We start from the raw sequence: 23,290 nt of genomic DNA on the forward strand, positions 1-23,290 counted from the left end.
TACATAAGCTTGCTTTCCTGCATCATATGCCTCTACTAATGTTAATATTTGTTAACATTAGACTTGAACTTCTGTAGACTGTAATTTTCAGGAAATACATATGAAGGAAGGTTGTTCCAGAAAACAGCAGCTGAATGAATAAACAAGGAAGACGAAAAGTTGGTTCTGTGAGTTTGAAGTTGGACAGTAAATGGATGGTGGCTGGTGGCAGCACGTATTCGGACTGTTTTGAAAGAGAGAGCAGGAATTATAGAAGCCAATTCAGAAGAACAGTGCCCATGGAAGTATATGTAGAAAAGGCATGCAGCATATGTCTATGAGACAGCATTATCCCTGCTAGAAAAATTCCTAACAGAGAGACTCTGTTAGAGATGAGTCATTAATTAACCTAACTGCCCTCTTCTGAGGAATCTAGCAGCCTGAGAGAGGTTTTGGAAGCACCGCCCCTGATGTGGGAACAATATACCATGGTTTATCAAAAGGGAAAGTGGAATGCAATGTGCTATCATCAGCAAAACTATGGATAGGATTTCCAGTCAAGGGAAGAAGGTCATTAATATACAAGAGGAAAAGAGTAGGGGAAAGAACGAACCTTAGGAGACACCAGCATTAGTGGAGAAGTTAGAAGACAGAGAGCCATCTACCATCACCCTCAGCGAGTGATCAGAGAGAAAATCAGAGTTTTAGAAGGACTGAAATCAACTAAGTTGTCTTTGCCCCACTGGAGTTCGGCTTTTAAAGAAATGGTGGCAGATATTCGAGAAGTTGAAGCTGATCGAACAGGGCAAGGTTTCTCAAAATGGAAAGTGGAATGCAATGCTATCATCAGCAAAACTATGGATAGGATTTTAGCATTAGCATTAGCATTAGTAGAGGCATTTGATGCAAGAAAGCAAGCTTATGCAGCATCAGCCAAAATAAATAAATAAATAAATAAATAAATAAATAAGTAAAAAATAACCACTTCCACTTCACCCCTCTGTTCGTTCAAAATACCTGTCCAGCTGAGCCTTAAACTTATTTAGGCTATCAACTTCCACGACAAGGGATGGAAGTCTATTCCACCAACCAACCACCTGCTGGCTAAAGGCAAATTTTCTCACGTCTATCCTACATCTGTCTTTTCTCAATTTGAATTTACCCTCTCAGGTGATTATTCTGAGCAAGAGGAAGAATCCCATCAGCACTGAGCATGCTCAAACCATTCAAGGCTTTATACACCTCTATCAGATCACCTCGCCAGTGCCTAGTCTCCAGACACTGTAATTTGCAAAACTTAAGCCTTTCTTCATAAGAGCACCTCTTTGTTCCATTCACTAATCTTGTTGTCCTTCTCTGTACTCGTTCCAGCATCTCTACATCCTTCTTGAAATGAGGCCTCCAGACCTGTATACAGTACTCTAGGTGTGGTCTGACCTTTGCCTTATACAAGGGAATAATCACCTCCATATCACTGCTAGAAAAATTCCTATATATCATCGACAATACACCATGAGCTACTCTTGCAGCCCGTCTGCACTGCTCAGAGAACTTCATATCTGCCTGCACAACCACCTCCAAGTCCCTTTCATTCTCTACCACTGTCAGTGTAGTACCACAGAGTTGATACGTTGCTCTGGGGTTGCTGTTTCCCATATGTAGTACTTTACATTTGTCAATGTTAAACTTCATTTGCCACCTCTCAGCCCATCTACTCAACCTTTCCAGATCCTGTTACAGTAGCATAGTGTCAGTAGTGTCCTTGACAAACCTCCCAACCTTCGTATCGTCTGCAAACTTGGGCATTAAGCTTGATATACCATCATCAATATCATTTATAAATACAGAAAACAATAATGGACCCAACACTGAACCCTGAGGGGCTCCACTAATAACATTAGTCCACGATGAGCAGTGTCCATTGATTACCACTCTCTGTCTTCTCCCCCTCAACCACCCCTTTATCCATAGCAGCAATTTTCCTCCAATGCCACACTGCTCCAATTTGTTCAGCAGTCTTCCATGTGCAACAGTATCAAAAGCCTTTCTAAGATCCAAGTATATAATATCAAAGTTATTCCCTGCATCCAGTTCTTTTGTGACTGCATCATAGTATCCAATCAAATTGGTCACGCAAGACTTCCCCTTAACAAAACCATGCTGTGTCTGAGCTATAACTGAAGTCTTGTCTAAATGATCCTGTAGTGCTTCTTTAACCAGTGCCTCCATTAATTTCCCTGGAACAGAAGTTAAACTAACAGGTCTATAATTACTTGTGTTGCCCTTTGATCCTCCTTTGTGAATTGGGGTCACATTTGCACATCTCCAGTCCATGGGTACTTCCCTGAGTCCAAGGAAGCTCTCATAATTATGGTTAAGGGTTTGCTTACTTCCTTTGCTGCCTCCTTTAATATAACTGGATAGATTCCATCCACCCCAGGTGCCTTCCTTGTATTTATCTTCAACAATTTCTCCTCCACTTTATTCTCAGTTATTATAAGATTCTCTAGCTTACTGCCAGAGGTGAATACACCTCTGGCATTCCCCTCGCTGAATAACTCCTCATGTGTGAATGTCGATGCAAAATATTCATTCAGTTTGTTAGCTACCTGAACAGGATCATCAACAGTTGACCCATCGATATCAAGTGGACCAATCTGATTCATCCCCTTCCTTCTAGAGTTTACATAAGTAAAGAACTCTTTGCTGTTTTTCTTTGCATCCCTTGCCAAAGATTTCTCGTAATCTGCCTTCGCCTGCCTAACCTCCTTTGTAACTTGGTTACAGATCAACTTGTATCTATCATAGGCTTCTGTGTCACGTGTTAATTTGTATGTTTCCCATGCATTTTTCTTCTCTGCCATATGTCTCATTAGTTCATCTGACATCCACTTAGGCCTAAGCCTTGAACAATATTTCTTATTTGGTATGTAAAGCCTAGTAGCTTCCAAGATAAGTTCTTTGAATGCTTCCCATTTTGAATTTGCTGTTGGTTACATCATCAGTTGGTCCCACTGTATAGAATTTAAATACTGTCTCAGTCCATCGTAGTCGCCTTTACGAAAGCAATAACCCTTCCCTTTACCCCTAATGGTAGTTACCTCTTTGAGTAAATCCCACTTCAGCACACTGTGATCACTGCCACCTAGTGGTTCATTTACCTGCAGATTCTTAATGCATTAAGAATCACTACTGATAATCAAATCAAGAGTATTACCCCCTCTAGTTGCCTCCCGAACATGCTGATGTAGAAAATAATCATCTAATAAATCCACAAAAGCCTTGCTAGTGTGTGAGTGACCAGCCCTCAAATTCGAGTCAATATCTGGGAAATTAAAATCCCCCACTATAAGACTCTCTGATTTACTGGCCCACTCTATTTCCCCGTACAGTTTCTTATTATACTCATCAGAGTCATTAGGCCTATAGCACACTCCTCCTCTCAATTTTGATCTCCCAATGCTTATGTCACACCAAACTGACTCGACACTGTACTGTCCAGCAATGTCGACTGGCTTCACTTCCTTGGATTTTATGTATTTCTTAACTAATAGCATAACCCCTCCTCCCTTCCTACCCTGTCTATCCTTTCTGTAGACATTTCAGTTCTCTATTTCCCCAAATTCCAGTTCTGCATTCCTTATATCTGTGTGACACCACATCTCTGAAATCCCCACAATATCTGCCTTTGATGTTTTGAGCAATACCTCAAATTCATCAAATTTATTTACTAAACTCCTGGCATTGGTGTACATGCAAGTATACATGCACCTGTTCTTTTTCTTAGCTTTATTTGTGCCCCAATGATTCCAAGCAGTCTCTGAAATATCCTGCATCTTATTTTCCAGGCTGCGGCTCATTCTAATAGAAGCAGTGCAAGAATCACTTTCACCTATGCCAGTGGCTACTGTTAATCTATTAGTCCTTGTATCCCCCCAATGACTTCTTCCAGTCAATGGAAGAAAGTCATTAATATACAAGAGGAAAAGAGTGGGGGAAAGAACTGCATGTTTTTGATTTGATCCACAAATACACATTTAGCCACATAACCACCAGTACGAATTTATCACACACCTCCCATTCCCACTTGTGGTTGTCCACCTGAACAGATCATTCAAACAATGTTTTTATGACTTTTTTTGAAGCTATAGCTAACTTGAAATTGAGCATATGAGCAATAAATACAAAGATTACTGAGACTCCAGAAACAGACTATTTTTATCTATATCTAAGTTTTATGTTATAACAGGCTGTTTATAAACATCTATATAGGATCAAACAGATGTTTTGCTCTGTTTTATGAATGACAAATATTTGGTTCCATTTTTATTTTTATATAAAAAAAAGGATGCTTGAATTTACATAATTGTTTTTTTAGCTTTTGAGCACCAGCATATTTTTATAATAATTAATAAATAAGTAATAAAACAGATAAATTAATACTGAAGTTATACAAATGTCATACAACTTTTTGTTATTAAAAAGGAAGGGCAGACATGCAACCTTAAAATCAGTTTGTTTGTTTACAAAGTATTTAAATGAAATGTGCATGTTATCTATATGGAAGGAATATGCTACTAATTAATGCATTTTATGATTATAAAGACAGCTTGTGAATTACATTCAATATCCAATTTCAATCGTCAAATTCAATTTGTATTTATTCTCAGAAGTGACTTGTTTGAATATATGTGTTCATATTTCATGTTAAAAGTAATAACTGAATTTGCACACACATTTATCTGAAAAAATTTTACAATTATCATCATATGTTCTCTACTATGTGGCAGATCCATGATCAAAACATCTATTTGATCCTGTAGAGTCATGACAGTAAGAACTGAATCACATCAACATCTCTCCCTGTATTCTATAGCCCATAATACCCATCATATGGCATTTCAATTCTTCCTTCTCGTGGGGGGTCTCTTGCCCATAACCTTGCTTTCAATCACATCTCTTAACAAACTGTCCCCCTAAGGCAGTAGTATTAGCAGTGCCAATTATGCAAAAAATAAGCTCATAGAACATTAGCCAAAAAAAAAATAATAAAAATAAAAAATTCTCATATCATATGTCTATCCCTTAAACAGTTGGTGTAGTTTTTCCTTGAATTTATCCAAGGTAAATACTTCTACAGCACTGGATAGACATTTCGTTCAACAATCAACTGCTGGCTAAAGATTGATTACGTACATCTATCCTGCAACATCCTTCCTAAATTTGAATTTATGCCCTGCCATGCTCATGGACAAAGAATTCCATAAACACTCAGCTTACTCATTCCATTAGATTCTTAAAGACCTCAATCAATTTCAACACTTGTCTAGTCTCTGAACACTGCAATTTGCAGAGCTGAAGCCTTACCTAATAAGAGCACAACTTTACCCCCCTCCCCCACTAATCTTGTTGCTCTTCTCTGCACCCAAAACCAACAGATCCATGTCCTTCTGCAAATGAAGCTTCCAGACTAGTATGCAGTACTCAAGATGTGGCCTACCCATTTCTTTATATAATGGGATAATCACTTCCTTATCCCTAATGGCAAAATTCATGTATATCATCAACAAAACCTCCATCCTTTCTGTACAATGTGTACATAAAGGATAGACAGGATAGAAGGGGAGGAGGGGTGATGCGGTTAGTTAAGAAACACGTAAAATCTAAGGAAGTGGAGATCCAATTGACATGGGTGTACAGTGCAGTGTTCAGTCAGTTTGGTGTGACATAAGCACAGGGAAAGCCAAGTTGACAGTAGAAGTGTGTTATAAGCCTAATGACTCTGACGAGTACAACTGTACATGGAAATAGAGTGAGCCAATAATTCAGTTTGTCTTATAATGGGGGATTTTAATTTCCCAGATATATACTGGAACTTGTGGGTCGGTCACTCACACACTAGCAAGACTTTTGTGGATTTATTGGATGATTGTTTTCTACAGCAGCATGTTCGGGATGCAACCAGAGGAAGTAATACTCTTGATCTGATCATCAGCAGTCATTCTTCAAGCATTAAGAATCTGCAGATAAAGGAATCACTAGGTGGCAGTGATCACAGTGTATTGATGTGGGATTTACTTAAAGATTAACTACCATCAGTGGAAGAGTTTTTGCTTTCATAAAGGCGACTACAGTGGTCTCCGAAATTTTTTAAATTCTATACAGTGGGACCAACTGATGGTGTTGCCAACAGCAAATTCTAAATGGGAAGCATTCAAGGAATTAATCTTGGAAGCTACTAGGCTTTTCGTACCAACTAAGAAATACTGTTCAAGGCCTAAACGGTGGTCAGATGACCTAATGAGACTCGTGGCAGAGAAGAAAAATGCATGGGACACATATAAATTATCAGGAGGCAAAGGTGCCAATGGTAGATATAAGATAGTCTGTAATAAAGTCACAAAGGACATTAGGCAAGCAAAGCAGATTATGAAAAATCTTTGGCAAAGGATGCAAAAAAAACCAGCAAAGTCTTCTTCAGTTATGTAAACTCCAGAAGGAAGGAGATGAATCTGATTGGTCCACTTGACATTGACAGTTTGATTGTTGATGAACCTGCTGAAGTAGCTGACAAACTGAATGAGTATTTTGCATCTACATTCACACATGACTGTAGGGAAGTGGAGGTCAGAAGCTTATAACAATAGTCTATTGAGAACAGTGTCTGTTGATAACCATTCTCTGTCTTCTCCCATTCAACCATCCCTTTATCCATAAAAATAATTTTCCTGTAATGCCACACTACTCCAATTTTTGCAGCAATCTTTTATGTGCAACAATATCAAAAGCTTTCCTGAAATTCAAGTCCATGATATCAAAATAATTTTTTGCATCCAGTTCCTCTGTCACTGCATGCAAGTGACAGAGGAACTGGACCTGACCAAAATAATGGTATCCATTATTTTGGTCAGGTAAGATCTTCCCTTATCAAATCCATGCTGGGACTGAAGTATAACTGCCCTCCTTTCTACATGGTCCTGCATTAGTTCTTTAACTAGTGACTCCATTAATTTCACTGGAAGAAGTTAAGCTAAGAGGTCTGCAATTACTAATACACCCTTTGATCTGCCTTTGTGAATTGGAGTTACATTCACACATATCCAGTTCAGAGGGACACTCCTGAATCCAAGATGATCTGATAATTATTACCTAATTTGCTGCCTCCCTTAATATAATTGGATAGATTTTGTCCAACCCAGGTACCTTTTTTATGTTTTTATGTTCAACTTAAACAATTTCTCTTCCTCTTTTCTCTCAGTTATCAGAAAATCATCCAGCTCTCTGTTAGAGCTTAATAAACTTCTGGCATCTGTCTCCCTAAAGAATTCATCAAATGTGAATGTAGTTGAAAAATACCTATTCAGTTTATCAGCAACCTGATAAACTGAATCAGGTTAATCAACCATCAATTAAACCATCAACATCAAGTGCACCAATGTGATACAACCTCTTCCTTCTACTGTTAAAAACAAGAAAAGAAGTCTTTGCTGATTGTCTTGGATTTCTTTGCTAGAGATTTCTCATAATCTGCCTTGGCTTGCCTAACCTCCTTTGTGACATGATTACAGACAGTAGCGGATTAAGGTCAGTTGAGCCCCCGGGCGCAGAAGAAAATATTGGACCCCTTAAAAAAAAGAGAGAGACAGGTAAAATAAAAATACATGTTAACCATTTTTTTAAATAAATAAAAAATATTATGTACTATTAATGTTTTATTTCCAATAAAATTTGAATATAATATATGTATAATATAATTAATAATAGCATAATAATAATCACAAAGTTTTGAACTAATAGTTGAACATATTAGTTCAAATAATTTGTTGGGGTTTTGCGTGGGCCCTTCAGAAGTCAGGTCCCAGGGCGCGCGCCTGGTGCGCCCACCGTTAAATCCGCCTCTGATTACAGACCAGCTTATATATACCATATATAGGCTTCTGTGTTGCCTGATAATTTATGCATCCCATCCATTTTTCTTCTCTTCCACGAGTCACATTGGTTCATCTGACATCCATTTAAGCCTAAACCTTGAACAGTATTTCCTATTTGGTATGAAATGCCTAGTAGCTTCCAAGATTAATTCCTTGAATGCTTCCCATTTAGATTTTGCTGTTGGTAAATTATCAGTTGGTCCCACTGTATAGCATTTAAAAACTGTCTACGACCACTGTAGTCTCCCTTACGGAAGCAAAAACCCTTTCCTTTAGTTCCTACATCAGTACACTGTGAGTCCTGTCAAGACATCAAAGGCGGATATTTTTGGGATATCAGCGATACACAGATATAAGGTGCCACATAGATATAAGGAATACATCAGTACACTGTGAGTCCTGTCAAGACATCAAAGGCGGATATTTTTGGGATATCAGCGATACACAGATATAAGGTGCCACATAGATATAAGGAATACAGAGTTAGAATTTGGGGTGTACAATGTGTAAAAAAAGTATAGACAGGATAAGAAGAGAGGGGTGGTTATGCTGTTAGTTAAAAAAATGCATAAAATCTAAAGGTAGTGCATCCCATTGGCATGGTTGGACAGTGCAATGTTGAATCAGTTTGGGGTGACATAAGCACTGGAAAAGTAAACATGAGGGTAGGAGTGTGTTATAGGCCTAATGACTGATGAGTACAACAAACAGAAATAGAGTGGGCCAGTAAATCAGAATGTCTTATAATAGGGTATTTTAACTTCCCAGATATTGACTGGAACTTGTGGGTTGGTCACGCACACTAGCAAGACTTTTGTGGATTTATTGGATGACTGTTGTTTACAGCATCATGTTCAGAATTCAACCAGACGGAGTAATACTCTTGATCTGATTATCAGCAGTGATTATTCATGCATTAAAAATCTGCAGATAGAGGAACCACTTGGTGGCAGTAGGATGTTAAGAATTAGCTAATAATTAATAATGATCTTTGTATTCAATTCAATGCCATGTTCTAAAATCTCTGCAGGTTCCTTGGCCATATGCATGATGAATCTCAACGAACATGATATCAAATTAAAGTAAAGAAAATGAAGTTATGAGTGAGTGATCATCCAATGACCAATCAGATAGTCTAAGAACAGCCTCAATCCTAACCTCTAAAGCATAGTTCAGTTATAATTTAATTGTATTAATGTTCTAAATTAGAATCGCATTAATAAAAGTTCAAGAGACCTAAATTTTCATATTTTGTAATAACAAGGTTTGTAGTAATGAAGTCAGCCAAAAGCATCAAAACTTAATAATTTTTTCTTTGCATATATATTTAACAATAATAAATTATAATAATAACAAAAATAAAATAAAATATAAAAAATAAAGGATAAAAACAATAACAAAAGCCTTGTCTAAGGATACTAAGAATAACACATTTTGTTAAAACTTTCTTTTATTTATAAGATAAACTAAGAGGAAAAGAAACAACACATTTGAAATAAAAATACATTAAATATGTAATTAGTATCATTAAAAAAAACAGTAAAAGAATTATAGTCTTAATATTAAAGGAAACACACAATTAACTCTTTAATCAGTGTAATTTAAAGAAAGAATCTAATTTCATTTGCAGAGTTTTTGTCTAACTACATGCCAGTTATTTTCAAATGCAATAGTTGTTTCTTTATCAACATTAATTACTGCAGGCAAAGTTATTTTCTATTATGTTCAATGGATTTTGGGCATCTTTTTTAGGAGGCAGAGTGGGTGCTTTTTCACTTTTACTTTCTCTTTTAACACTAATATGGATAATTATGTCAATAAACATATTTATCCATACTGACTCACCAACAATGCTCATAAAGTTCATGAATTCCCATTTCATTTACCAAAACTGATAATATGGTGTGCTTTGCGAGTTTTAAGACTACTGGTCTTGTTTTCATTTTTCTTTTTTTCTCAGCCAAACAGTTTCAGTGCAGAAGATGATGACAAAATGTAGGTTTTCTAACCACAGTGTAAAGAAATTGACAACACAGATGGACAGGGTATCAATGACAGAGCAACAGCTCACACAACAAGAGCAAGTATGGATGGATCTTTTCCCCAAAGTATTTCCAGGCTAGCTCATTTTTTAACTCTGGAGATGTGCCATGGCTAACCCTGTTCTCAATCTTACATTACTTGACTTAAGAAGTATCAAGATGGGTATTTGTGAATAAACTGCAAAAAAATTAACAAACTTCACTAATATGTTTAAAAGCATATACAGGTAGCCCTCAATTTACGTTGGGGGAACAGGTGCAAATGGAACACTTTTTATAATGGAGTCAATCAGAAAGCACAGGGTTAGGTTCCAGGCACCAAAGATTTTACCTACCACTTTGCATCAATTGTTTTATTTTATTAGCATTCTTCATAGTTGTAGTAATAGTCGATGGAGGCATATTCATAGCCCTATACACATTAGGACAGCTTTCACCAGATTCCATCCTCCGAATATTGCACTAGGATTCAATGAACTTCTTTTACCAGACATGCCATTTCTTTATTCTATTAAATTAAAAACTTTATAACACGACTGGCAAAAACTGCACACGGATATCACTATTAATTTTATTTAATTTATTAATAGCACAATTAATAAAAAATGCTAGCTAAATAAATTTCCAACAACCAACTGAATGGTTCATCGCATGGACCTTTACTACCCACATCCACGAGTGGTTACATTGAGAACGGGAATCTTTCTCATCTCTGCAAAAATATTGCAGCAGAAACTCTCCAAGATAATTTTGGAAATCTAAATACAAAGATAATAATCAATTAAATTTTGAATGCCAATTAAAATGAAATTTAATGGCATCCCCCTCTGACGGGCACCAAGTCCAAATTTATGTGAAATATTATCACCAGCAGAGATGAAAACCAACTACAATAAAATAAAACAAAAATAAACCAAAAATTGACTGACCATTACACCCATCTCAACAGAAGACCACAAGGCCAATAATGGTCAGGGAATCGCTGCATTTCAATCGCTAGACAAATTGCCGCAAAGGCGAGTCGACTGAAAGATCAGTCCGTCGTCTGATCCCCAGATCGAATCACCAATGCAGAGGTTCGGCATTGGTGGTTCGATATGCATCAGGACTGCCGTTTGAATAGCGGCAGTCCTAATGCAGCAAAAATTAAAATTAGGACAGATACAAATACTCCAATGCAAAGCCACACCACTGACAAAAAGTAATCTTAACCAGATTATATAGACGAACAATGAACTATGGATGGCAGCACAGGTGCAGCATTAGAAAATCCGCCCACTACTGCCATGTGATATACTTATACATAAATTTGAATAATGTTTGGAATAGTTTAAAACTGAATCTTTCATAATAAAAAATAAAAAGGTAAAGCAAACATCAGAGGCAGCAAAAAGTATATTCCTCTGCATGATGCTTGAAATATAAAAGTAAATTAGAATGATAATTAAATAAATAGATAGAATGATAAATAATAAATAAAAATAATGCCAGTAACATGGCAAGACAGAAGAGCGAATATAGTCAAAATTAAACATAATGATCAAACCAACAGGATGGGAAGAGAAGTGTAACAAGAGCAAAAATATTGCAGCAGAAACACTCCAAGATAATTTTGAAAATCTATATGCAATGATAATAATCAATTAAATTTTGAATGCCAATTAAATAGAAATTTAACGGTGCCTCCTCTGACGGGCACCAAGTCCAAATTTATGTGAAATATCACCAGCAGAGATCTAAATCAACTACAATAAAATAAAATAAAAATAAACCAAAAACAGACTGATCATTATGCCCCATCTCAGCAGAGTACCACAGGGCCAATAATGGTCAGGAAATCGCTGCATTTCGATCGCTAGACAAATCATCGCAAAGGAGAGTCAACCGAAAGATCAGTCTGCCATCCGATCCCCAGATCGAACCGCCAATGCAGAGGACTTGAATAGCGCTGATGCAGCGAAAATTAAAAATAGGACAGATAACAAACACTCCAATGCAAAGCCACACCACTGACAAGAAGTAATCTTAACCAGATTATATAGATGAACAATGAACTATGGATGGAGCACGGGCGCAGCATTAGCATATCCGCCGACTACTATCATGTGATATACTTATACATAAATTTGAATAATGTTTGAAATAGTTGAAAACTGAATCTTTCATAATAATCTTCCTCCATGTCTGCAATTCTGCCCAGACGGAGGAAGTACATGAAGAGAGCCTTGTCGATCAATTCGGCCTGGAGAGATTATGCAAAGGGTAGAATTTTTTCAGCCTGATCTGTGCTTGTTCAGAGGAAAGACTGCTTCTACAGGGATGGGGTACACTTAAATAGAAAGGGTGCAAGAGTATTTGCTGATGCAATCGAGTTAGTGTTAGGTCGGTCGGAAAACTGATAGCTTGGGAGGGGGATACACTAACTAAAAGTTTAACAGTGGCCACAGGTAGAGGCAAAAGTGATTCTTGCACTGCTTCTATCAGAATGAGCAGCAGCAGCCTGGAAAGCAAGGCAATGGAGATTTCCATGACTACTGGAAGTCATAGTGGAACAAGTAACCACATGGGCTGTGTTAGGATAACTAAGATAGAAATAGGTGCATGTATTTTTATTATTATTATTACTAGACATATAGTGCAAGGAAGCCTGAGGCTTATGCTGCACCAGCAAAAAAAATTTCCGTTACCCTGAAAGTGTGAGAGAGAGAGAGAGAGAGAGAGAAAGTCAGAAAAAGAAGGGAATCACCAAGAAAGAGAAGAATGATGATATCCAGCTCAGGACCCTAGGTGTACCAAGCCCATACTCATCAGATGTGAGCCCCAGGGGTACTTGCATGTACACCATTGTTAGGAGTATAGTTAATAAATTTGATGATCATAAAGTGCTAGTGAAGACATCAAAAGCAGATATTGTTGGGATATCAGAGACGTAGTATCACACAGACATAAGCAGGGCAGAATTGTAATTTGGGGAGTACAATGTGTACAGAAAGAACATACAGGACAGGAAGGGAGGAGGAGGTTATGCTGTTAGTTACGAAACACATAAAATCTAAGGGAGAGCATCCAATTGATGTTGGTGGACAAACAATGAAATGTTGAGTCAGTTTGGTGTGACATAAGCACTGGAAAATGAAAAATGAGAGTAGGTGTGTGTTATAGGTCTAACGAATCTGATGAATATAATGAGCAATTGTGCAGAGAATAATAGTATCACACAGATATAAGCAGTGCAGAATTGTAATTTGGGGAGTACAATGTGTACAGAAAGAACATACAGGACAGGAAGGGAGGAGGAGGTTATGCTGTTAGTTACGAAACACATAAAATCTAAGGGAGTGCATCCAATTGATGTTGGTGGACAAACAATGAAATATTGAGTCAGTTTGGTGTGACATAAGCACTGGAAAATGAAAAATGAGAGTAGGTGTGTGTTATAGGTCTAACGAATCTGATGAATATAATGAGCAATTGTGCAGAGAAATAGAGCGGGCCAGTAAATCAGAATATCTTATAAAGGGGGAATTTAACTTTCCAGATATTGACTGGAACTTGTGGATGATCACTCGCACACACTAGCAAGCCTTTTGTAGATTTATTGGATGACTGTTTTCTACAGCAACATGTTCAAGAGGCAACCAGAGGCAGTAATACTCTTGATCTAATTACCAGCAGTGATTATTCATGTATTAAAAATTGGCAGATAAAGGAACCATGGGGTGACAGTGAGCACTATGCACTGATGTGAGAATTACTTAAAAATGTAACTACCATTAAGGCTAAAGGGAAGGGCTTTTGCTTTCATAAAGGTAATTACAGGGGTCTCAGACAGTTTTTAAATTCTGCACAGTTGGATCAACTGATAATGTTAACAATGTTGAATTCTAAATGGGAAGCCTTCAGAGACTTAATTTTGGAGGCTACTAGGCTTTTCATTCCAAATAAGAAATACTGTTCAAGGTTTAGGCTTAAATGGATGTCAGATGAATTAATGAGGCTCATGGCACAGAAGAAAAATATATGCGATGCATTTAAAGTATCAGGTGACACAGAAGCCTATGGCAGATATAAAATAGTCTGTAATCAAGTCACAAAGGAGGTTAGGCAGATGAAGGCAGATTACAAGAAATCTTTGGAAAAGGATGCAAAGAAAAACAGCAAAGAGTTCTTTACTTATGTAAATTCTAGAAAAAAAGGGATGAATCAGATTGGACCAGTTAACACAGATGGGTTGACCATTCATGATCATGCTCAGGTAGCTGATAAACTAAATGACTAATCTGCATCTACATTCACACACGAGGGAGGAGTTATTCAATGAGGGGAGTGCCAAAAGTTTATCAAATGCTAATGGGGAGCTAAGTGATTTTGTAATAACTGAGAGCAAAGTGAAGGAGAAATTGTTGAAGTTAAACATAAGGAAGGCACATGGGGTGGACGTGATCTATCCAGTTATATTAAAGGAGGCAGCAAATGAAGTAAGTAAACCCTTAGCCATAATTATGAAAGCTTCCTTAGACTCAGGGGAGGTCCCCTTGGACTGGAGGTGTGCAAATGTACAAATTCACAAAGGGGGTTTAAAAGGTGGCACAACTAACTACAGACCTATTAGTTTAACTTGTGTTCCTAGGAAAATATCGGAATCACTGGTTAAAGAAGCATTGCAGGATCATCTAGACAAGACCAACGAGGCTAGTGGGAGCCAAAGGTGTTCAAAGCCGCTAAGTGGATTTTCTTATTTATTGGTTTGAAATTATTGTTTTTCTGAAACTTTTGATTTAAATTTAGAAGTATAGCATTATTTTGTGATTTTTTGATTAATCCGGTGTATATATTCTTTACTCGGCCTTGTAATTGCATGAAAGTATCGGTAAGGGTATCAAATCCATGTGTTAGAAGTTGCAGCTCCGCTGAACGAGAAGTTTTTTAGCCATATTTAGCCGCTTATTGACCAACTGTTACACCAAATTATTTTCTATAAGTAGCTTATAGACCAAGTCAGGATCGTTAGTTTATTCTGAATTGTGACAGCGAGATTTGAAAGTTAATTAATACTTAAGTGTCCGTAGATTTACCGTTCGTAACTTGCCGCCATTGTTATACAATACAACATTATATCCTGAACTAGATAGCATTAGTATAGTATATAATATAATATTGTCAATTAATCAGTAAAAATTATTAATTTTGTTAAACTTCGTTAACAATTAATTTGTACTTTTAACTAAATACATATAATGACATAGATTACAAACGTAACATAATTAATTACATAACTTGATATAGAAGTTATATAAACAGAACTCGTAGATAATAATTGATACTGAATATATAAACAGAACTCGTAGATAATAACTGATACTGAAAAATATATATAGCGTTATAACTGTGTTGGGATACAAGTTTATTGTTATAATTTTGTACTGAAATTGAAATTTTATTGAAATTAAATCGAAATCATGACTCAGACCAGAACAGCAAAGCAAAAGGCTCAAGCTAATCGGAATACTGTGACTCAGAGGAGAACTGAGGGGGGGCAGTTGCCCTCTGAATCACAGCCTTTTAAAATGCACTGTTTGCATGATGTTTGTGGAGCGATCGTGTTGTTTGTTTGTTATTTGGTTTTTAGGAGCATTAGCAACTAAGGCCATATTGCTCAGGGATATGCGGTGGACATTCCCTGACCTTTCCACATCCTCCGTATTTGGTGGTGACGGGCTCGAACCCCGGTCTAATCAAGAAGCATGTGCTATGCACTGCTGCTCCTTCCCACCTGGCTACAGAGATGGCGTGAGCAATCGGGTATTGGACATGATATTGCCATGGGGGATGTCTTTCTGTGTGCACGATGCAAGGAGTGTAACAAAATCAGGCGACAACTCAGCGCTGTTATGGGCCTATATGAGAGCTTGAAGGACAGGGTGGATGCCCTCGAAGGATCTAAATTGAGGGGCCCATCAAGCTCTCAGCCGCCCACATCAACGCCAGAGCTTGCACTTGGTCATCACACAACACAGTGGCAATCCCCAAGGCAGAATGCGCTGGTCCCACAGGAACTAGTAGTTGCTGGTGACTCTATTGTCAGGGAAATGGGGAACATGCGTTGTAAAAAGGATAGGTGGAACAGGACGAGGGTATGTCTCGCAGGGGAAAAGGTTGATGACATTGTAGAGTGGATATCATCTTTTAAGGGCACAAAAGGTGATATAGTTGTACGTTGGCACTACCGATATTAAGAGTAGGAGATTGGCAGAATTACTTAACAAGTACAGGTCACTGTTGAAAAAAAGCCATGAATTAGGACTGAATTTGAAAGTGTCTGCAATTCTGCCCAGAAGCGATAGAAGGGAGTATATGATGAGAGCCTTGTTGATCAATTTGGCCCTGGAAAGATTATGCAAGGCTCAAGGGGTAGAATTTTTTTCAGCCTGGTCTGTACTTGTTAACAGGAGAGACTGCTTCTACAGGGATGGGATACACTTAAATAGAAAGGGTGCAAGAATATTTGCTGATGTTATCGAGGCAGTGTTAGGTCGGTCAGAAAACTGCTAGCTTGGGGGGATACAAGGACTAATAGATTAACAGTAGGCACTGGCAGAGGTGAAAGTGATTCTTGCACTGCTTCTATTGGAATGAGCAGAAATGCTGGAAAACAAGCTGCAGGATATTTCAGAGACTGCTGGGAGTCACTGCGGTACAAGTAAACACATGGGTTGTGCTAGGGTAGCTAAGAATAGGAACAGGTACATGTATACTTGTGTGTACACCAGTGCTAGGAGTTTGGTAAATAAATTTGATGAATTTGAGGTATTGCTCAAAGCATCAAAAGCGGATATTGTTGGGATATCAGAGACGTGGTGTCACACACAGATATAAGGAATGCAGAATTGGACTTTGGGGAGTACAACGTCTACAGAAAGGATAGACAGGATAGGAAGGAAGGAGGGGTTATGCTATTAGTTAAGAAACACATAAAATCCAAGGAAGTGAAGCCAGTCGACATCGCTGGACAGTGCAGTGTCGAGTCAGTTTGGTGTGACGTAAGCATTGGGAGATCAAAATTGAGAGTAGGAGTGTGCTATAGGCCTAATGACTCTGATGAGTATAATAAGAAACTGTACAGGGAAATAGAGTGGGCCAGTAAATCAGAGAGTCTTATAATGGGGGATTTTAATTTCCCAGATATTGACTGGAATTTCTGGGTTGGTCACTCACACACTAGCAAGGCTTTTGTGGATTTATTGGATGATTGTTTTCTACATCAGCATGTTCGGGAGACAACTAGAGGGAGTAATATGATTATCAGTAGTGATTCTTCATGCATTAAGAATCTGCAGATAAAGGAACCACTAGGTGGCAGTGATCACAGTGTGCTGAAGTGGGATTTCCTCAAAGAGGTAACTACCATCGGGGTGGTAGTGGGATTTACTCAAAGAGGTAAAGGGAAGGGTTATTGCTTTCGTAAAGATGACTACGATGGTCTGAGACAGTATTTAAATTCTATACAGTAGGACCAACTGATGATGTTACCAACAGCAAATTCAAAATGGGAAGCATTCAAAGAACTTATCTTGGAAGCTACTAGGCTTTCCATACCAACTAAGAAATATTGTTCAAAGTTTAGGCCTAAATGTTTGTCAGATGAACTAATGAGACATATGGCAGAGAAGAAAAATGCATTGGATACATATAAATTAACATGTGACACAGAAGCCTATGATAGATATAAGTTGATCTGTGACCAAGTTACAAAGGAGGTTAGGCAGGAGAAGGCAGATTGCGAGAAATCTTTGGCAAGGGATGCAAAGAAAAACAGCAAAGAGTTCTTTACTTATGTAAACTCTAGAAGGAAGGGATGAATCAGATTGGTCCACTTGATATCAATGGATCAACTGTTGATGATCCTGCTCAGGTAGCTAACAAACTAAATTAATATTTTGCATCGACATTCACACACGAGGAGTTATTCAGCGAGGGGAATGCCAGAGGTGTATTCAACTCTGGCAGTAAGCTAGATAATCTTGTAATAACTGAGAGTAAAGTGGAGGATAAATTGTTGAAGATAAAAACACAAGAAAGGCACCTGGGGTGGATGGGATCTATCCAGTTATATTAAAGGAGGCAGCAAAGGAAGTAGGCAAATCCTTAGCCATAATTATGGGAGCTTCCTTGGACTCAGGGGAGGTACCCATAGACTGGAGATGTGCAAATGTGACCCCAATTCACAAAGGAGGATCAAAGTGAGACACAGGTAATTACAGACATGTTAGTTTAACTTCTGTTACAGAAAAATTAATGGAGGCACTGGTTAAAGAAGCACTGCAGGATCATCTAGACAAGACTTCAGTTATAGCTCGGTCACAGTATGGTTTTGTTAAGGGGAAGTCTTGCCTGACCAATTTGATTGGATACTATGATGTAGTCACAAAAGAACTGGATGCAGGGAATAACTTTGATATTATATACTTGGATCTTAGAAAGGCTGTTGATACTGTTACACATGGAAGACTGCTGCACAAATTGGAGCAGTGTGGCATTGGAGGCAAATTGCTGCTATGGATAAAGGGGTGGTTGAGGGGAGAAGACAGAGTGGTAATCAATGGACATAGCTCACCGTGGACTAATGTTATTAGTGGAGTCCCTCAGGGTTCAGTGTTGGTTCCATTATTGTTTTCTGTATTTATAAATAATATTGATGATGGTATATCAAGCTTAATGTTCAATTTTACAGACGATACAAAGGTTGGCAGGGTTGTTAAGGACACCACTGACACTATGTTGTTGTAACAGGATCTAGAAAGGTTGAGCAGATGGGCTGAGAGGTGGCAAATGAAGTTTAACATTGACAAATGTAAAATAATACATATGGGAAAGAACAACCCCAGAGCAACATATCAACTCTGTGGTACAACACTGACAGTGGTAGATAATGAAAAGGACCTGGGGGTATTTGTGCAGGCAGATGTGAAGTTCTCTGAGCAGTGCAGATGGGTTGCAAGAGTAGCTCATGGTGTCTTGTCAATGATATACAGGAATGTTTCTAGCAGGGATAAGGAGGTGATTATTCCCTTGTATAAGGCAATGGTCAGGCCACACCTTGAGTACTGTATACAGGTCTGGAGGCCTCATCTCAAGAAGGATGTAGAGCTGCTGGAACGAGTACAGCGAAGGGCAACAAGATTAGTGAATGGAACAAAGGGTTGCTCTTATGAAGAAATGCTTAAGTTTTGCAAATTACAGTGTCTGGAAACTAGGCACTGGCGAGGTGTTATGATGGAGATGTATAAAGCCTTGAATGGTTTGAGCATGCTCAATGCCGATGGGATTTTTCCTCTTCCTCAGAATAATCACCTGAGAGGGCATAAATTCAAATTGAGAAAAGACAGATGTATGATAGATGTGCGGAAATTTGCCTTTAGCCGGCAGGTAGTTGGTTGGTGGAACAGACTTCCATCCCTTGTTGTTGAAGTTGATAGCCTAAATAAATTTAAGGCTCAGCTGGACAGGTATTTCGAACGAACGGAGGGGTGAAGTGGAAGGGTTTTTTTTGGCTGATGCTGCATAAGCTTGCTTTCTTGCATCATATGCCTCTACTAATGCTAATGCTAAGACTGCAGTAATAGTTAAGACACAGCGTGGGTTTGTTAAAAGGAGGTCTTGTCTGACCAATTTGATTGGATACTATGATGTGGTCACACAGAGACTGATTGCAAAAAATTATTTTGATATCATATACTTGGATTTCAGGAAAACCTTTGATACTGTTGCACATGGAAGACTGCTGTACAAACTGGAGAAGTGTGGCATTAAGGGTAAGTTGCTACAATGGATAAAGGGATGGTTGAGTGGGAGCCAACAGAGAGTGGTAATCAATAGACACTGTTCTTCGTGGACAAATGTTATTAGTGGAGTCTCACAGGGTTCGGTGTTGGGCCCATTGTTGTTTTGTATATTTATCAATGATATTGATGAAGGTATATAAGGTTTAAAGTTCAAGTTTGCAGATGATACAAAGTTGGCAGGGTTGTCAACGACAGTAAAGAGAATATGCTATTACAACTGGATCTAGATAAGTCAGTCAAATGGACTGAGAACTGGCAACTGAAGTTTAACATTGACAAATGCAAAGTACTGCATATGGGTAGCAATAACCGAAAAGAAACATGGGTAAGATAAGGCAATGGTCAGGCCACACCTTGAGTACTGTGTACAGGTCTGGAAGTAGGGTATAGATCTGGAGTGGTGTACAGGCCTTGAGTACTGTGTACAGGTCTGAAAGGATGTAGAGTTGCTAGAACAAGCACAAAGAAGGGCAACAAGCCTGGTGAATAGAACAAAAGGGTGCTCTTACCAAGAAAGGCTTAATTTCTGCAAATTGCAATGCCTGGAGAGTACGCACCAGCGAACTCTCCAGGTGATCTGATTGAGGTGTATAAGGCCGTGAATGGTTTGAGCAAGCTGAATGCTGATGGGATTCTTCCTCTTGCTCAGATTAAGAATCTGAGGGACACAGATTCAAATTGAGGAAAAACTTGTAGAATAGATGTGCAGAAATTTGCCTTTAGCCAGCAGGTAGTTGATTGGTGGCACAGACTTCCATGTTTTGTTGTGGAAGTTGATAGCATAAATAAATTTAAGGCTGAGCTGGACATGCATTTGGAACAAATGAAGGGGTGAAAGGGAGGGTTTTTTTTTTTTTTTTTTTGGCTGATGCTGCATAAGCTTTCTTTCTTGCATCATATGCCTCTACTAATGCTAATGCATATTTGTTCCCTTTGCTTGCACACTTTTGAAATACTTATTAAATGTAATTTTTTTATTTTTATATGATATAATTCAAAACTTATCCTTTTTTCCAATTTTTTTTGTGCTTTTGTTGTTATTTTCAACACAAAAACTTTTTATTAATTTTTTTGGAAAAAAAAACAATAAAAACAAAAGAGAACATGAAACTATGAGTGTAATCCATATTTCAGTTTCTAAAAAAAAACATTAAAAAATCAAAATAAATCAAAATAAAATTTTATATAATAAATAAACATAAAATGAATGGTACTGAATGAGAGAAACTATCTTACAAGAAATGCATGAATCTGTTTACATTCCACTGAAAGTGAAAGTGAATATAACATCGAATGGAAGGCAAAAACAGTAACAAAGATGAAGGCACCTGCTCTGTCAGACCATTTTCATGTATAATTTGGAGTGCACAATAGTGAATTACTCAAAACAATTCAAGCAATACATTGTGTACAATTAAGACAGTAGAAGGAGAGGATGCAATAACTAGTAATTTTAAACAAGCAATTAATGCCAACTATATTTCATTGAGGAGGGTTCCATCAGACCAGCCAACCATAACAGCAAAGTTAAGAACTGGCTTTTAGACAGACTAATGTTAACTGCAAGAATAATTCCCCACCTGAAGAGCTTATGCAAATTTAAGCAAGAGTTGGAGAAAAGTCTGAATGAAACCAGATGACTCTCTTCCCCCCCCACCCTTTTTTTTAAAGGTTGATGCCAAATAATCCTGGCTTCCTTATACAGATTACCTTTATTAATACTATTACCAAAATGTATCATTTATTTTCACACATCTTGTTTTCATATTGCACTACAAAATTTCCAAAGGTATAAAAATATATGCTTTTACTTGGATTGTTCTGTAAGAAGTAGAACAGTATGGTAACAGTCCTGGTGGTCAGCTGTCCACTTATGTACTAACACCTTGCACCAAACCTTCTCAACAATTCTGAAGGGTTCTCTGTGATCATACTACAAAACTGGTAAACAATCACCACCAACATTATAATACTAAATGATGCAATATCATTTCCATGTGTTTTATTCAAAATCATACAAAAAAGAGTATGACAATTTTCAGTACAGCACTTGCAAAGTGTCATACTTTTTAAAAATCTGTATGTGATGGAGAAAAATGTATGTCATTTTTAAACTAGATGCAGGACTCAGAACAGACTGAAGTGTACCAGAACACCACTCGTGTTCATTATATGCATTGGTAACGTTACATATATGCTTCATTATCAAGAATAATATTATATTAAGAAATATTGCGCTTCATAAAATTTTCCATTTCGACTATTGATTCAGGATACATCAATTATTGAAGAACACAATTTATCAAAACCCTAAATCATTGCAGGCCTGTATTATCTTAAATCAGATAGCACTACCTGCAGATATTTACAGATGCCATCCTTATTCAATAATGGGCATTAAATTTTCTATAAGAATACTTACTGTTTTTTCAGGCATATCATGGGACACACGTTATTAGCCTTAATGTTATTAGTAATTTCTCTTAGTCCAGTCTGCCACATCTGGTAAAGTAAAAATTCAAGAAATTAACAATCTCCATAAGATTAATGTCATTCAATATCAATAGTAAGGTTTTCAAAAAAATAAAAATAATAATTATGTATACAGGAAGCGGCGATTATAGTGATCACGTTTGCAAATTGAATTTTGATTCTCATAAACGGCGATTCTAATAAGCAAAATTCGACGAATATTATCCACAGGTTATAAAAATAAAGATATAAATCACATATTTACACTTTATTACCAAAAGTTTATTACCAATTAGCATTCAAAAATTTCATAAACCACCTGATGAAAGTTTTCTCATGCCTAGAGTATTGCTTAGAATCACAGGTATGGCAAGGTTATATGGCATCTGGGGGAAATGCAATATATTTGCACCCCTAAATAAATAAATATTGCCATCTGGAGCCCTCATAATGCCCCCACACTCCTTAGAATACCTTTAACTTATACATATACTATCACAACCTCACAATGAGCCTTCTCAACACTTCTGAAATGTTCTCTGCAATCATACTACAACACATGTCTAATAGCATCTCCTTCATTCTGAAAGTACAAATGATTGGTCAAAGCAGTTTTCTGGTGAGGAGACAGTTCAACTCCAGAAAGATGACTGATCTCCAACTCTTAATTCTTCCAAAAACCAGGAGTATGTCCCAAAAAATGGGAAATAGAGAAAACAGGAGATTTTCCCAAAAGCACATGTCTTTTTTTTTTTAAAGTCTTCTGTTTGACAGTTTTCTGTTTGACATCAACTGATTCTGATTGTTTCAACAAAGATACTGTTGCAGACTCTGGTCACTTCAGAAATGCTGGGTCAAAGTTTTGTTCATAATAATGGCCCTGCTGTTTAGATTTACCTGTCAGAAGCAAATCTTCACCAGAAAAAGATGTGAACTCAGTGTTTGTTTTTCTAACTCGGCTGAATATCCTCTCATTGCTCAGCACTGTTAGGATGAATTGTTAAAATTCCAAGCATGACTTGGG

The 23,290-nt window shown here is 37.5% G+C and overlaps 1 protein-coding gene across 1 annotated transcript in view; it reads right to left on the reverse strand.

The window, feature by feature from the left end:
- Window positions 1-23,290, reverse strand: part of LOC150088409 (1-phosphatidylinositol 4,5-bisphosphate phosphodiesterase-like) — a 754,578-nt gene that overhangs the window by 643,446 nt on the left and 87,842 nt on the right. The window contains exon 6 of the mRNA XM_090370149.1: window positions 22,217-22,296. Within this exon, the coding sequence (XP_090226275.1) occupies window positions 22,217-22,296 (80 nt within the window). The remainder of the gene's footprint in view (window positions 1-22,216; window positions 22,297-23,290) is intronic.

Source organism: Mastigoproctus giganteus, chromosome 3, assembly GCF_048544385.1.
Source record: "Mastigoproctus giganteus isolate SK-2022 chromosome 3, ASM4854438v1, whole genome shotgun sequence".
Classification (NCBI taxonomy): Eukaryota; Metazoa; Arthropoda; class Arachnida; order Uropygi; family Thelyphonidae; genus Mastigoproctus; species Mastigoproctus giganteus.